The sequence below is a fragment of the Petaurus breviceps genome, unplaced genomic scaffold (genome assembly GCF_028583685.1).
Source record: "Petaurus breviceps papuanus isolate PSGF00001 unplaced genomic scaffold, PetGlider_PUasm1.0 91133, whole genome shotgun sequence".
Taxonomy (NCBI): domain Eukaryota; kingdom Metazoa; phylum Chordata; class Mammalia; order Diprotodontia; family Petauridae; genus Petaurus; species Petaurus breviceps.
This window is the reverse complement of record NW_027187419.1, coordinates 87,907,470-87,925,428: the sequence shown is the minus strand read 5'-3', so window position 1 is coordinate 87,925,428 and position 17,959 is coordinate 87,907,470. Positions and strand designations below refer to the sequence as shown.

The 17,959-nt window shown below is 37.4% G+C and overlaps 1 protein-coding gene across 8 annotated transcripts in view; it reads right to left on the bottom strand.

Annotated features, from left to right (window-relative positions):
• Nucleotides 1–17,959, bottom strand: part of SLC4A10 (solute carrier family 4 member 10) — a 399,681-nt gene that overhangs the window by 81,744 nt on the left and 299,978 nt on the right. For all 8 annotated transcript variants that reach the window (XM_069080754.1, XM_069080757.1, XM_069080758.1 and 5 more), the window contains 2 exons: nt 3,219–3,365; nt 957–1,057 (listed from right to left, as the gene is read on the bottom strand). In XM_069080754.1, the coding sequence (XP_068936855.1) occupies nt 957–1,057; nt 3,219–3,365 (248 nt within the window). The remainder of the gene's footprint in view (nt 1–956; nt 1,058–3,218; nt 3,366–17,959) is intronic.

Here is a 17,959-nt window from a genome sequence, read left to right as displayed (position 1 = left end):
GGAAAAAAGAAAGAAAAAGCAATATTTGAAAGAATGAAAGCAAACACAATGAGTAACAAGGTTTCCCATGGAAAGAAGACATCATTTGAACTGTCTCATATACTGAGATACTGAGCCTGAGGAGAAAGTTAAAAGATATATCTCCTTTGAGATGAAACATAGATAAAGGGATGGAACACTGAGATGGGAATATTAAAATGTGTAGAGATTTCAAGGACTAGAAAATCAGCTTATAACACACAGGGCACATGGCAAAGGGAATGGCCTGAGGGGAGGGGAGGAAGGCTCCTTCTTTTGAAAAAGCATATGTCAGGGTTTGTACTTATGGTGGAGACCGTATACACTCACATCCCCTGAAGAGCCGCCCACCCAATGGTTCTTGATTTTCTGCTCACACATTGCTTAGAGAGAGACAAGCTGTCAAAAAAAAATCCTATAAAATGCCATTTTAAGAAATAAATTGAAGCTTTCATCTCTTCAAAGGTGTGTGATTAGAAAAATAAATCATATGGCCCTTTCAAATCACAGCCTTAAAAATCCAAAATGTCATTTACATCTACTTACTGGTTTCTTTACTTGCATTTGCTAAGACAGGATCTGGCACAAGTGAAAAGACTGCCTTTTAAAAAATTCTATTATGAACTTGAAACTTTCAAAAGGTAAGAGGACATGTGTGACAGGGTCAATTGAGGTCCTCTGTTTTAGAGGATTCTCTGTGAAGGAAATTGGTACATGATGATGTGAAATCCTGAATAGGGAAAATCTCACTGACTTCTAGACAGAATTATTGCAGAGAAAGGCAGTGGTAATCACCAATACCATCACAGAAAAAATAATCATTTTCTACCAAAGTTTAAGCATTATATAGGCAAATCAAGTTAGATATTGAAATTGCAAGTTACTGGCATTGACAAGTTCAGTTTCAATAGATTCCCAGATAAATGCGGTTTGCTAACCTTCCGGTTCGTTGCAGTTCAGGCCCACTGTGCCCTCCATGAGGCTCTGCTTCGCCATGAGCTGCTGTTCCATTGGGCACAGTAGGAATCTTCCTCTTCTCCTATGAGAGGGAAAGTTCAAGCATTTTATACTCTAGTTGTCTTTCCTAAGCCCAATGTTTTTTATCTGCCACTTTGAGCTGATCTTGTTGTACCTCCCCCCACTCACAGAACTATTCAGAATGTGGAAATGCCTTTCTCCATCTACTCTTGAACCTCTGAAGAAGTATTCTTACAGAGAAAAATAAGAAAATAAAAACCAGGTCCGTGGAAAACTGAAAAAGTTCCACAGACATGTGTCATTCTCCCCCACCCCCACCCCCAGCCTAGAGCACATATAGTCTACTGACCAGGTGTTGGACTAGAAAAATTCTGTTTGTGACTTTAGAATTCTTCAAATGTGCTTTAAAAAAGTTGTGCATTTAATTAAAAAAATTCTTTCTAGAGTAGAGTTAGAAAGGAAAAGAAGGTCAGATGTAACCTGACAAGCTTCAACAAAATAGGAATTTATTAATGAGTCAATGGAAGTTTTAAACAGGAGAAAAATAGGTTTTTAATGCAAAGAATGTAAGGGATATTCACTGTATAATCCTTTAGTGATTTCTGTAAGCATTTAAGTATCATATCAATAGTAAGAAATGCTGAAGGTGAATGAATGAAAAAGTTGATCATTAGAAAACTGGCAAAGAAATTGTCCTTTGTGGTCAATTGTGGAGGATAAATGAGACACAATTAAAAAGTTGGCCTTCTGCTTTCATTTCTCAAGTAACACACACATACTTCTGAAAGTCACAAATATTTTCATTGGCCTTGAGGAGAATTCTTTATGATTGGTGAATTAGGCCCCTGGTTTGCAACAAGAAAGATACTCAGTAAGATGGTAGGAAATAAGAGAGTGTCCAGTGAATATCTAGTATGTTGGTCAATTTAAGCAAACTTTGCTTCAAGGAGAGAGTATGCTTATATTCTTTGTTCACTTCTACCTCCAATTTTCTACAATTAATGCAACTTCTGAAACTATGTTTATTAGTTGTTATCTAACAGCCATTTCAACTGCAACATTTAAGCTAGATCTAATAGGACTGGGTAAGGCCAGAAATCAATGATGAGATTGGAACTGATGAGAGCAGAGTAGAAGTAAAATGCAATTGTTATGGAGACAGCGATAGTGGGGATGGAGCACCAGCTCTCAACATCTCAGTCATGACTTTGAGGGAAAAGTCACCCAAGACAATAGTAACAATATTTTTTAACTTTCATGTTTCTAGAACTTATGAATACTTACTTTGGTATTATTTCACACCATACATTTAAAAGAAATCCTCTCAAAAGGATGAAATTTTAATAAAATCCCTTTTTCCATTGATTCTGTACAGCGTGTAAAACCTGTCAAGAACCTTCTATGTAAGATAGTTAATATATCCTCTCTATCAGACCATGTTGAACATAACATTTTCCCTACATCTTCCTAACACTTTCCATTTTCAGAATAAAGATAAAGAGAGATGCCAATGAGCATCATGAATCTTAAGGACAGTTATGGACTTCTTCTAGGAACCATCATTTCAAAATTTGTTTTTTATTATTCCTAAATTCCCAAAATTATTCCTACTTTCCAAGAGTTTATTTCAGGCTTGCTATAATTTCTTTAAAGACATACTGGACAATTAAAAAAAAACAGTGGCAGGCAATCCATCATTATCAAAAGCATTTGTTAAGTACTTGACTATATGAGGCTTTGTGGTAGAGGGTATTTTTGAGAGCTACAGATACGGGTCGCTGGCTTCTAGGGACTTGTACTGTACAACAGTGCAGTGTTTTACTGGGCATGGGGGTGCATGCCTGATATCCGTACAACAAGGGGAGGCTGAGGCTGATGGATCGCTTTAGCTCAGGAGTTCTGGGGAGCAATAGGCTAAGATGATCATGTTTAGTGCTAGGTGTGGTATCAATATGTTGAGCCCCGTACCAAACTGACTCAGGAAGAGTGAACAGACCCAGGTCAGAAAAACAAGCAGATATAGGATCTTGTCCTGTCCAGCACTGGGATTAGGCCTGTGAGTAGCCACTGTATATATAGCTTGAGTGAGATAAGGAAACCCATTCTCAAAAAATGAAGAAAGAAAAATAGTTTGGTTCTTATTAGGTTATTTTTAGGGTAGACATTAATGGAAGGTAAGCCCTGAAATCTTGCTACTGTAGACTGCTTTAATACATACATACCTGAGAAGGAACATTTTTGGGCGGTTCTATTCGAATGGTTGGGTCCCACTCTCCAGGAGGAAGAACAGTAACTTGATCAAGAAACTCATCAATTCCTGAAAGTAAGTCATTACGATCCTTAGCTTTATAGGCAACATCATGGAAGACCTATGGTAAGAAGATAAGGTAGCTTTTATTTACACATAAAGCAGAACATTTCCTATTTCCTAGTTATTATTCTCCCAAGATTCAGAACTTAGATACATTTTCCCCCATTGGCAAGATGGTGTGTTTCAGAAAGAAGAAAAAAAAATTAAAGTTAGGAATAAGGATTTAGGGGTAGCTAGGTGGTGCAGTGAATAGGGCACTGACCCTGGAGTCAGAAGGACCTGAGTTCAAATCTGGCCTCAGACACTTAACACTTATAGCTGTGTGACCTTGGGCAAGTCACTTAACCCCAATTTCCCTGCCTTCCCCCCTCCAAAAAAAGACCAAGAAAAAAAAAGAAATAAGGATTTAAGTAGTCCAAATTCCAGTTAGTTGTGAACAAAATAAATTCTAATATAATTCCATACTAAAATTTAGAGACATGACTTTATAAGTCAAATTTGAAAACAGTGGTAATACTTAGACATTGCATTCACAAAAATCAGGGAAAAAATAAAATTGAGTTCAGAAATGATAATGAGTTTTGTCAAAAATGAAGAGATTCTAGAAATCTATTATGCCTGCATGATGCTCAAGCAGTACATCTCTGATGATGATGATGATGATGACGATGGTGATGATAACTAATATTTATACCCATTTAAGGCTTGCAAAGTAATTGAAATATAGAATCTTCATTTGACCTTCAGCAATCCTGGAATTAGATGCTGCTATTATCTCCATTTTATACATGGGGAAAACAAGGTTGAGAGAGGTTGAATCCCTTGCCCAGAGTTACACAGCTAGTGAGTGCCTGAAGCAGGATTTCAATTCAGGTTTTCTTATTCTAAGTCCAGCAGTCTAGCCACTGAGCCAAGCTACCTTCTCTTTGCCATATGAACCATACTCTGCTCATACATACACATAAAAAATAAAGGTAATATCCAGTGATAGATCAAGCATAAATTATGGTAAGGAGAAAAAAATACTTTCCACTAATGGATAATCAAGGAAGAAAGACTATGAAAAAAATTTAAAATAACAAAGTTTTGGGTTGCCTACTCCTATTTGCAAATAATTGCCTAAGGATTTTTTTGACAAAAGTTAAGAGTTTCCAGAGCATGTTATTTTATTCTTACCACCATAAAATATAATTCTCAAAATAATTACCATTCACTATGTTTCATATAGGATGGGCTATTCCCAAACCTCTCAGTGTAGGATTGGGTCTGTCAGAGCTGAGTGAGACAGACATGCAGAGACTATGGCAGCAGCAGCAGCTATTCCTGGGAATATCAGCCCACAGACTAAATGTTTGTTGAATTTCTGGGAGCCAAAATGGCAGACTAAACTGTAAGCGCTCTCATCCCCTCCTTGATGACCTTGAAAAACCCAGAGAATACTGTCCTAGGAAAAATCCTGGAATAGGGGAGCCAGCAGCAGTAGGGGTATAGCAGTCTTTTAGCTTGGGAGGCTAGGGAGATCAACGAGCAGGATCTCTCTTGCTGTGACTAAAGGGGACCAGTACAGGATGGGAGGCATCCCAGCAAGTCCCACCTCAGGAGACCAGAAGGGAATCTTGAGCCCCAAGGGGGTGGAGCCAGCAAGCACCAACACCAGGACCCCAAGCATGCCTTTGTACAGTCAGGGGAATTGGCAGACACCAGCTCAGAAAAGGGCTGAGGCTATCCTTGTTATAGTGCAGCCTCAGAGGAAGAGGAGACTTCCAGGGGTCAAACCACCCCTCCCCCACGCCTCACGCTGTCAGCTTTAGTGCAACCCTGGAGAGACTCAGAAAGACATCATCTGTTCATGATCCTTGGCACACATCAACTAGCTCCAGCTCAGAACCAGGTGAGCTGAAGCATTATATAGCTTCTAGTCGGCAGAACCAGAGACCACAGCATACATAGCCAGTAACCAGATTCCTAGCTCCCAGCATAAGAAGCTTGGGACAGAAGCCCCTGTGCCCCAGAAGCAGAGATCTACTTTAAAAGGAAAAAGGCAATCACAATGAAGAAACAAACTAGAAGAGCAAAGACCCTAGAATCCTATTATGGAGATAGGAAGGAGCAAAATGTGAACTCAGAAGAGGGTAGCATTGACACTATACCCACATCTGAAGCCTCAAAAGGGAATATGAACTGGTCTCAAGCACAAAAAGCATTCTTAGAAGAGCTTAAGAAGGAGGATTTTAAAAACAAAATTAGAGAGGTAAAAGACAAACTGACCAATTATTTTAAAAATACAATGGACAAAATGGAAAAAAAAATTCACTGATCAGAACAAATCTTTAAAAAGTAAAATTGATGAAATAGATAAGGAACTACAGATCATAACTGGAGAAAATAACTCCTTGGAAAATAAAATTGGCCAAATGGAAAAGGAGGTACAGAAGCTAACTGAAGAAAACAATTTGTTAAAAGTTAGAATTGGACAAGTAGAAGCTAATGACACTATGAGGCATCAAGAGTCAGTCAAACAAATCTAAAGAATGAAAAAAATAGAAGAAAACATAAAATATCTCATTGGAAAAACAACTGACCTGAAAAATAGATCCAGGAGAGATAATCTAAGAATTATTGGTCCACAAGAAAATCATGAGAGAAAAAAGACTCTGGACAGTATCTTCTAAGAAATCATCAAGGAAGACTGCCCTGAGGTCCTAGAACCAGAGGGTAAAATAGTCATAGAAAGAATCTACCAATCACCTCCTGAAAGAGATCCCAAATTGAAAATTCCAAGGAATATTGTAGCCAAATTCCAGAATAATCAGGTCAAGGAGAAAATATTGCAAGCAGTCAAAAAGAAATAACTAAAATATTGTGTAACTACAGTCAGGATCACACAGGACCTTGCAGCTTCTACATTAAAAGATCAGGGGGATTGGAATATATTTCCTAAAGCAAAGGAGCTTGGACTACAACCAAAAATCAACTACTCAGCAAAATTGAGCATAATCTTTCAGACAAGGAGATAGACATTCAATGAAAAAAGGGACTTCCAGACCTTCCTGATGAAAAGGCCTAGCTCAATGGAAAATCTGATCTTCAAATACAAGACTCAAGAGAGGCATAAAAAGGTAAACAGGAAAAAAAGATAAAAAAAAAAACCCTTACTAGGGGCAACTAGGTGGCACAGTGTATAGAGCACTGGCCCTGGAGTCAGGAGGACCTGAGTTCAAATTCAGCCTCAGACACTTAACACACAAAATCTAGCTGTGTGACCTTGGGCAAGTCACTTAACCCCAATTGCCCTCCAAAAAGCAAACAAACAAACAAAACCCCTTATTATTCAATAAGGGCAAATTGTTTATATCCCTACATGGGAGGATAATACTTGTTAATCTTGAGAATGGTATATTTATTACAACATTTAAAAGGGATATACAAAGACAGAGGGTATGGATATCAATTAACTGATATTATGATAAAAAATCTAATTAAGGGGTACAAAGGAATTATAATGAGAGAAGAAGAAAGGTGGAGGCAGGAAAGGGTAAATTATATCGCATGAAAAGGCACAAAACCTAATTATAGTAGAGGGAAAGAAAGGAGGGAGAAGATTTACTGTTTGAGATTTACTCTCATTGGAATGGAATGATAAGTATAGAAATCTAACTTGCTCTACAGGCAGTAGGAGAGGAAAGGGGAAGGAAACGGGAGGGAGGGGGGTTAGAAGTGAGGGAAGAAGTAGTAAGGGAAAAAGGTAAGAAAAGGGAGGGGGGCTGATAGGGAGGGAAAATTGAGGGAGGTGGTGATCAAAAGCAAAACTTTTGATGTGGGGAAGGGAGAAGGGTGACATAAATGGAGGGGGGGAATAGGATGGAGAGAAAGACACAGATAGAAATCATAACTATGAATGTGAATGGGATGAACTCTCCCATAAAACAGAGGTGGATAGTAGAATGGATTAAAAACCATACTCCTACAATATGTTGTTTACAAGAAACACATTTGAAACAGGGGGATACACACAGGGTAAATGTAAAAGGCTGGAGTAGAATATATTATGCTTCAGCTAAAGTAAAAAAAGCAGGGGTAGCAATCCTAATCTCGGACAAAGCAGAAGAATAAGTAGATCTAATTAAAAGATATAAGGAAGTAAACCACATCCTGCTAAAAGGCACAATGAAGTAATATCATTACTAAACATATCTGCACCAAGTGGTATAGCATCCAGATTCTTAGAGGAGAAGTTAAGAGAGGTACTGGAAGAAATAGTAAAACTATACTAGTGGGGGACCTCAACCTCCCCCTCTCTGAACTTGATAAATCTAACCTCAAAATAAACCAGAACAAAATTAAGAAGGTGAATAGAATTTTAGAGAAGATAGATATGACAGACTTCTGGAGAAAACTGAATGGGGATAAAAAGGAATATATCTTCTTCTCAGCAGTATATGGCACATACACAAAAACTGACCATGTACTAGGGCATAAAAACCTCAGAATCCAGTGCAGAAAGGAAGAAATATTAAATGTATCCCTTCCAGATCCTGATGTTTCATATAGGACATGAGTCTTTGAGGGCACTTACTTTATCATATATTTGGACCCAAATATTGATTATCAATAGAATTTGGATGCAGTCCTGCTGACCTTTATCTGACCTATTTGAAGACAATGTCTTACAAAAAGATTCTGTAAATTTGTTCACTGCTCTATGTAATTTGAATACATTGGAAGTACACCTCTAGCCAGAATGATAACCCCAAATTTGCAAATTAGAAAATAACAAACACATAAGGTCCCAAATGTTGAGTATTGGACTGTGAGGCCAAATGCCCCAGCAATGTACCCAGGAAAACCTGGTTTGACAGGATATGATTTGCATTGTTTAGTGGACTTTTGGTTGGAAAGAAAAGAAATAAGAAAAATCTCCATTGGAATATATGTATGAGAATTCCTAAAAATAATTTTCGACAAATATTACCTAAATCAGGATTAGCAGCTCCAGGAATACATGTATTGGATGGAGCAATGGATTCCAATTATCAAGGAGAAATTATTGTGACATTCCAAAATTTAGGTGAAGAATCTATAGAGTTTTATAAAAATGATAGAATAGTTCAAGTGATTATTATTCCTTGTGAGACAATACCACTTGTAAAATCTGACCCTCCTTCCAAAATAACTATCAGAGGAACTGAAAGGTTTGGTTCTACTGACAGAATAAAATTGGGAGCTAAAGTATGGGTAAAATGGAAGCCAGACAATGTTCCAAAGACTGCAGAAATTATAACACATGGGAAGGATAATACTGTAATTGTTGTTTATTCAGGAGATGATCACCAAATTGTACCTTAACTCATATATTCTACTGTGAATGAGGGTATGATAGTGAGTTCATGGAGTCCAGAAGCATGGTTGACCCTATATCTACCCTGTTTCTGGTTTTTGTCTCCTTGACTTCTTTCTTCTTGACTTTTTGTCTGCTCACTTTGTTTGCTAGATTTGTTTCCTGCAGGCTTGGTACCCTCCACCTGTAGATACCTTATCTTCAAGGTGACAGGGAGCTACAGAGTTTATTAAGGAGGACAGTGACAAGGTCAGATTTACCCTTTACCAGTTGTGTGGAGGATGGACTAGGGGTGGGGATGGGGAGAAGGGACGCTTGAGGAAGGAAAAGGAAAAACGCTGTTGCAACAATACATACAAGAGGTTATGAAGGCCTAAATGAGGGTGGTGGCTTGGTGAGTAGAGGGAAGTATGTAGGACATGTTATGAAGGTTGAAACGACAAGACTTCATGTGTGGAATGAGTAAGACATGAGTTGAGGAGGATGCAGTAAAAGTTGCAAACATCACTGGCCTGGAGCACCACTTCCTTCTTTCTTGTGATGGTCACAATGCCTAGGAAGTCTTTTTCCTTTTTGCCCCAGTTCTCTTTCCAGTCCTTTCATCCTGATGAAAGAGCTAGGTAGAAGGAGTTCAGACAGGTCATGTATTCTGGACCTCAATTAAATTGTCTCCTTGACTTCTTTCTTCTTGACTTTTTGTCTGCTGTAAAATTAAGAGGCTGAACTAGGTGAGTTGTGAGGTTTATCCTAGACTTAAATCCTATAACTGAGTGCTTTGCTTTCAGGAAGATGAATGGCCAAACCCCTTGGGACAGATTGCTCTCTGTTCTTTTCTTAAGGATCACCAAGGATGGAGAGAGATCTCACAGTTTGTTCTAAAAATAAAAAGACATTTACATAGCACAAAGGGGACAGAAATCCTTTGCCATGGCAGCAGGAGTGCTAGGGACAGAAGCTACCAGCTTGTCCTTCCCTTCCAATGTTTCCAGGGATTTCTGGAGGTCAATCAAAGCCTCAGAATGCTTTCCAAGATTTGGCATTCCTTACAAGAAGGCATGACAAGAGTTGCAAGGACAAATTGAAATTGATGTGTGTTCTTATCCCTATCATAGACTCAGTTGATTAGTAGAGTTGGGAGTGGGAAAACAATGTTTGTGCCCTAAGGCACAAGTCCTCTACTTCTCAAAGTAATAGCAGAAAACCTTTCATTGGGAGGGTAAGTCTGTTGGTTATACAGCTACCTTAGAGGCCCTTTTCTTAACTACTTGGATGAGATTGTGGAGCTGTTTAATGACAAAATTGAAAATGACTGTGTGAAAATGACTCCTCACTGACTTTGAGGAGGCTCTGCTTCCCTTTTGTGAAAGAGGAATCACTGGCCAGAGAGGCCAGGGAGAAGAGAAAGGACTGTCTCCCTTCCTCTATAACTTTGGGGAATGCTGGGCTTGCTTGCCTTATCCCCAACCTAAACACATCTCATTTGCTACATTTTTTTGCCACACTGTCATTTCTACCCAATTTAGCTTTAACATTTCCTAGTTCTCAGCCGTCTGGAACTTTCCTCTAATATAAACAAACCTTCCTTTGTCCTAGATCTTGTTATTTCACATTTATTCTTCTGTTACTCATTGAAACCTAGCTTTATCCTGAAGACATTCCATATGCATGCTCTTCCTAAGGTTGAATGCTCCTTTCTCTCATATCTCAAGAAAGTCCAAGAAAAAGAGGTAGCATTCCCCCTCCATTGCCACATTAGGATTTTCCCTCTGCCACCATCACACGAACATTTCTTCTGCTTTAAAGTTTATTCCATTTTGGTTAGATCCTTGTTTCTGTCTCCTACACACCTCTAGGCTGCTATCCTTTTTCTCCAGGAACTTCCCAGCTCACATTCTTTTTCAATGCCCCAAACCTGCCACCTTCAAAAACCTTGACCTCTGTAACCCTCTCACTCATCCCTATCCCACTTGACTGAATTTATCCAGAATTCCAACCAAATTACTAGTTAAAACTATGGACTAATTCAAGATGTGTCTGAGAAGTCATAAGCAAATCTGATAATTCTGAACATGCTTCAGGGAATGTTATTGTCATAGCACTGGACTAATACTTTGTCTCAGTTGCATGAAGATCTATAAGAAGTACTAGGCCAAAAAAAGGTGTGTGACTTTTGAGAGCTCAAGCTTACCTTCCCAGAGGACACTGTTGTTGAGGGAATGGCAGATACTAGAGTTATCCTAGGTTACAACTAATCCAGAATAAGGTATACAAAAGCAATTGTTACTCTACAAGGCCTGCAATGAGTGGTCATGAAAACACTCAATCATGATTTAGTGCAATTGAGCCAAGAAAGAACTACAGATTTGGCATAGAAAAGATTTTGTTGGCCTTAGATGACAGCAGATGCAGGAAAGAAGCATGAAACCATTGCTCAATGTGTTTAAAGATGAGTGGTACTAATTAATACTGCTCATTTGGAAAGCATAGGACTCATATCTTTGGAATTGGTCTGCATAGATTTCTTATATCTAGAAGGATATAGGAAGGACTTCAATATCATAGCAAAGATGGAACATTTTACACAGCATACTAGATTTTACATGGGCCTACTAAGTCAGAATCATTAAACCTTGGAGTTTGAAAAGGATCTAAAAAATCATCTACTTTCTCCTTAACCTGAACAAGCACCCTCTTTGACAAACAGTCATGTGGTCTTTGCTAAAAATCTCCAGTGAGAGAGAAGGCTACTCTCTCTTAATCTGTTCCACTTTTGGATAACTACTATTGGTAAGGAAATTTCCCCCCTTAGATCAAGCCTGGATTTGCCCTTACTTCTTCTCTCAGAAGTTAAGGAGAGGAAGACTAATTCCTCTTCTCTATAACAGTCCTCCAAGTACTTTAATGACAGCTAGCATGTTCCTTCTAAGTCTTCTTTTCTGTAGCCAAAATACACTAATTATTTCAACTGATAATCATATGATATGAATTCTAGGTTCTTCATCTTTCTGGGTATCCTTCTCTGGATGTTCTCCAAACAATCAATGATTTTTGCTAAAATGTATACCAAAATTGTAGAAAATGCTCAAATGTAGTTAGATTAGGGCAGAGGACAATGGACTTTCATGCAGTTCCTTCCCACTGCTATCCTTCTTTCAGAGTAGCCTAAAACATTAGTTTTCTTGGCTGCTGTATAGTATTGTAAGTAGGAATTAAAAGACATCTGTTTTAGATAAAGTGCTAGATGAAACTAGCCGTGTGACCTTGGTCAAATCACTTAACCCCAACTGCCCTCCAAAAAAGCAAAAAAAAAAAGTTTAAAGTGCTATGGGAGATTTCCATGTGGACTTTCCCTACCAGGATACATTCTGATCAAGGCTGAGAGTCTTATAACAAACTATTCAAAAGGATACTAGCCTTTTGGGAATTAATAAGTCTAGAAAGAAACCTTAGCATTCTTTTCTTTTCTTTTTTTCTTTTTTTTTTTTAAAGCAATTGGAGTTAAGCAACTTGCTCAAGGTTACACAGCCAGTTATTTCTGGGTGTGGTGCTAAGTATCTGAGCCCGGATTTGATCCCAGGTCATCCTGACTCTGGAGCCAGAGCTCTTACTCACTGAGCCACCTGGCCGCCTCAAAGTAATTGAGTCCTTTTTTTTTTTTTGCTTTTTGGAGAGCAATTGGGGTTAAGTAACTTGCCCAAGGTCACACAGCTAGTTTTTGTGTTAATTGTCTGAGGCCACATTTGAACTCAGGTCCTTCTGACTTCAGGGCTGGTGCTCTATGCACTGCGCCACCTACCCACTCCCTATTCTTTTCTTTTCAATTAATAAGCATTTATTTTTTTCTCCCTCCTATTACCTCTCTTACTGAAGAAGAAAAAAGAAAAACAAAACCGTTGTAACAAATATGAATAGTTATGCAAATCAAATTCCCATACTATGCCACATCTAAAACTATATAATTCATTCTGTATAGGAAGTCACCACATCTTTGTCAAGCAGCATTCTTCATTATAAGGCCAGACCAACAACTCCTTTATATGATTCCCTAAAGGGAAACCATAAGTCATTCTTTATTTAGCTGCAACATCCCCTCCTCCCTTAGGCATCTTTCATATTAAGAATATCAAGACAGGGGCAGCTAGGTGGTGCTGTGAATAGAGCACCGGCCTTGGAGTCAGGAGGACCCAAGTTAAAATTTGGACTCAGACACTTAATACTTACTAGCTGTGTGACCTTGGGCAAGTCACTTAACCTCAATTGCCCTGCCTTCTCTCCTCCAAAAAGCCAAAAAAAAAAAAAGAATATCAATACAGAATTAGTTTTTTTCTAGCAGCCTATCCACCTATTGGTCACAATACAATGATATCATACTTGGAGTGTCAACAGTTAAGCTAATACTTATAAATGGTCTAAAAACTAGGTGATGTTCAGTCTTCTTTGTCTCTTTTTCTGCCATTCTTCTACTATCACTGCTGAGGTGGAAGGGTATCCTCAGAAATGATGCTCATTTTCTATTTTTTCTTTGTTTTATGAGTTGCCATCATCAAAAAAATTCATCACCAAGTGGCTAGACTTATAATAATGAACCTCTCTAAATGCAGCCATGTTCTTCCTTAGAAAGTAGACCTTTTTGTTACTGAGGCTGAACTTATAAAACTTGCTATAATTTGTACTTTGCTGTCATATCTTTGAAAACTCAGGATTCCATCTCCATGCCACAATAGAGAGAGTTTCTTACTCTGACAAAAATCACAAGATTCTTACATATTCACATACTAGGTCTTAATGAAGTGCTTTGCTATTTAGTTTATAGTTCCTGATAAGTTTGTTCATAGAGAATGCATTGAATGGGACCATGAGTCAAAAAATCATCTCTATACATTGAGCCCAAGTAGTAGTAGAATTCCAGAGTTCAGGAAGATTTTCATACAATTTATGCATACATACATACTTAAGTGTAAATATACATATCTGTATATACATAAAACAGATATTCTTATGTGTATGTTTATGTATGTCTATATGCATGTATATAACCTTTCCCTACCACCAAACAAACCAAGAACATTTTCTATAAATACTCAGTCACTGCACCCAAACCTTCCATATTTTTGGACTTCTTTTTGATGGATAATCTCTTATACTTATCTTATGATAACAAATGGTTTTATTTATTGCCAAAGATTATTGCTAATTTTGATTTTTTAAAACTGGTTTTCCTTTTTTAAATTAAATTTTATGTTTATTTTTAGTTTACATTATTCATTTCCACAAGATTTTGAGCTTCAAATATTCTCCCCATCTTTCCCCTACCCACCACCCCAAAACAGTGATCCCACTGTATACCCCCTCCCCCAGTCTGCTGTCTCCTATATCCTCCCCCATACTCCCTCTGACTTTCCAGTAGGGCAAGATGGATCTCTATGCCCCAGTGCCTGTATTTCTTATTTCCCAGTTGCATGTAAATATATATATATTTAAACATTTGATTTTAAAACTTTGAATTCCAGATTCTTTCTCTTCCTCCCTCGTCACCCACCCTTACTGGGAAGATAGGCAGTTCAATATAGGTTGCACACATGTAGCTATGCAAAACATTTCCATAGTGGATATCTTGTAAATTTATTTCCATAAACTATATTTCCCTCCATCCTATCCTGGCCCCCAACTTGTTCTATTCTCTACTTTGACCCTGTCCCTTTCCAGAAGTGTGTGTTTCTAACTTCCCTCCCTCCAACCTGCCCTCCCTTCCATCATCCCCCCTCTAATTCCCTTCCCCCCTACTCTCCTGTAGGGTGAGATACCCTATTTAGTGTGTATGTCATTCCCTCCCTAAGCCAAATTCAATGAGAGTAAGGTTGACCCATTCCCTTTTGCCTTCCTGTTCTTCCCCTCCATTGTAACATTTTTCCCTTTCCTCTTCTATATGAGATAATTGGCCCCATTCTGTCTCTCCCCATCTCCTCTCATCATATTCCTCTCTCACCTCTCAATTTCACCTTTTGATTATTATCCCTTCCTATTCAATTGGTCCTGTGCCCTGTCTATGTATACTGTACACATATATACACACACTTACATATGTATTCATATGCCCATATACCCTCTTATATAGATATATATGTATGTATACATATAAACATTTATGTTAATTTTGATTTTTAAAAGAGCATGTCATTAGATAGTTTCAATATTAAATATAATACTACCACATGTTTATAGGGATGCTGTCTTAAGAGGATTAATCTGAGTTCCCCAAGTAAGTTAGAAGGAAGAAAGATATCTGAGGCTTTGTGATTCAATTATCTATCTGGTTAAAAATTCTAGATGAAAGAGTAATTAATTTTCTTTTCCTTATTGGCAATATCACCCCCCCCCATTTTATTTATCCCATAGAAGACAAAGAAGATAGTAAATTATGTTTTCTAAAAGGTTCAACTCTGCTACCTCATGGTAGCATGAAGGTGATCCTGGATTCCTAAAAATTATGTTAGCAGAACATAGGCTCTGGCATGTTCTAGAAAGTTGTAAAATCTTCAAGCATGGGTCCAGAATTGCAATCAACATATAAGAATGTCATTAACAGAAAGTTTGTCACCAGGTGATGAGGTTTTGGTGGGGCATCAACTCATGAAACCATACACTTGGGCTTGGAGGTTGTAATCTATGCTGGTAGAAGGAATACCAACGTGTATGAAATCACTGATTTTTTTTCTATTAAAGCTTTGTGCATGGCTGAGATTGGTATGTCATTTGCAATAAGCCTTCATTAAATTGCTAGAATTTAGTTATCATGAAAATAAAAAATTTTTCTTTTCTCCCATCTGTCAAGATATTCTATTGTTTAATAAAAAAGCAATGGGCAAACATAAACTTGGTTAAATAAAAGCCTTATGGGATTTGTTTGTATTTTGAATTGATGAGATTGCAGTCTTTTGATGTAGCATGTTATGGAAGATATTTTTTAAAGGACAAATGACTATTTCTTCTTTGCTATGCATCATAGAGTCATAAGATAATTAAGAGGGAGGGGTCAAAAGTTATTTCAGACTTTTGCATATATGAATGTGATATATTGTTATTTAATCTGTATATTTACATTTTCAAGTTTGGTCTGTTAGTGAAAAGAGTACTGGACTTAGAGTCAGAAGATCTAGGTTTGGATACTAGAAACTCTGCCACTCTGAGCTTTGGCATGTTAGAAAAGTGTAATGAGATAGAATAATAATATGGAAAGAGGACTATGAGGCAAGTGAGATGTTGGTTCAAATCTAATCTCTGTGTGGCCATAGATAAGCCATTTAAACTCTCTGTGCCTCGGTTTCTCTATCTGTAAAATACTTGTACAGCATTGTGAGGAAAGCCTACAACTTATGTAGTAAAAGCACGCACAGAATAAGGCACCTAAACTATTAAAAAATACATAAACAATCGAGAAGTCCAAACTAAAAAGAATACTATTAATGTAAAATCTAGTACTCCATCAAATCATAAATTTTCAGTTTATAAAATTTGCCACTAGATGGCACTTATGTATTTGTGGTTGTCACCTTAGTGTCCTGCCATTCAGAAGAAGCTGTGAGAGAATCCCAAAGGATATACCACTGGTTTCTTAGAGAAGGCAAAATTAGTTATTCTTAACAATATTTTATAACTAGTCCTTAAATATGTAAGTATATTATGTCCTTCAGAACAATTCATACAAACTACACTTCCTAAGAACTCATCACCTTTTACCTCTCAGACCATTTAACTGAGCTCTTTGATACTCACATAAAGTTCTATTATTTCAATGATGACAATAATAGCTAGCATTCAAATAGTGCTTTAAAATTTGATGAGTGCTTTCTCTCAATTTATCACAACAACCCTGTAAGGTAGGTACTATTATTATGCCCATTTTATAGATGAGGAAACCGAGGTAGAAAGAGATTAAATGACTTGCTCAGGGTCATACAGAGACTTTAATTCCTCACTCTAGGTTCAGTGTTTGATCCATCGTGCCAAACTGGGTGACAAGTAGACCAATTATGTAGGTCTAATAGATTTCTCTTAATCTCCTTTGCCAGAGGTCATGAGCATCACAAAACTCTTCCATCTTAATTCTGGGTGTCCCTTCTCTCCCATTCTTGTTCTCCTGAACTTCAGGTCCTCATATGATTTCCATACTAGGCACCTTTACCTGGATATCCTTTTGGCATTTGAAACTCAATGTATCTAAGAAAACAAAAACAAAAATAAAGAAAAATACCCCTCATTTCTTCCCTCTAAATCTTTCTCTTTGCCAAACTTCCCTATTTCTTTGAGAGTGATACTATCCTTCTAGTCACTAAAGATTTGTATTTTGATCAACGAAATTGTATTCTTTTGATGTAGCATGTTATAGAAGGTATACTTTAAAGGATGGGTGACCATTTCATTGTGGATATGCATTATAGGAGGATAAGATAATTCAGAAGGAGGTGTCAAAATTTCTTCAATCTTTGCACATATGAATGTGATATTATCTATATAGTTATAGATATTTATATATTATATTTTTAGATCTATATATTTATATGTTATCTATCTTATCTATTTATCTATATATTAATGGTCAGTCTCACTTGGGCCCTCATTAAACTATGCTTACATGATTTTCATAATTTCCTTATTGTTCTTCCTGCTTCCAGTTTTCTTCTCTTCAAATTCTTTCTCCACATGGATGTCAAGATAGTTTTCTTAAGGCATGTCTGATATCATTCTTCTGTTAAAAAAAATCCAACACCCCCACTATTGCCTCTAGAATAAAATACAAACTCCTCAGATTCTCATTTGAGAACCTTAGGAATATAGCTCCAGCATACTTTTCCAGAATTATTCTGTGTTACTTTACAATCCAAATGTTGCAGGCAAAATGAAGCCCTCTCCATGCACTCTTCATCTCCTCCACTCCCATCTTTTCCAGCAGATTGCCCCTACTATCATTCCCATTTTATAGTCCTTTTGACTTTGCTTGTCCATTAGTTGAATGGTATGGTTGTTATTCCTCACATTAGATTGTTTTTACATAGATTAGAAAATTATTAACAGCTACTTCTTTGCTTTTCTTCTAAATCTTCGCTGAACTATAAAATTTGCTTGCTTCTTCATCATTTACCTGACTCAACAGATGAATCAAAATCATTTTTGAAATGGGCATAGGTCTAGCTCCAAACAACTCCTTTGCCAGCCAAAGATTCCTTCAGGCTTATGTCAGCTAGCTCATGTGACTATTACCTAGTTCCATCTTTACACATAATTTCTTTCTGATCTATGGATGAGAAGAAATTGTT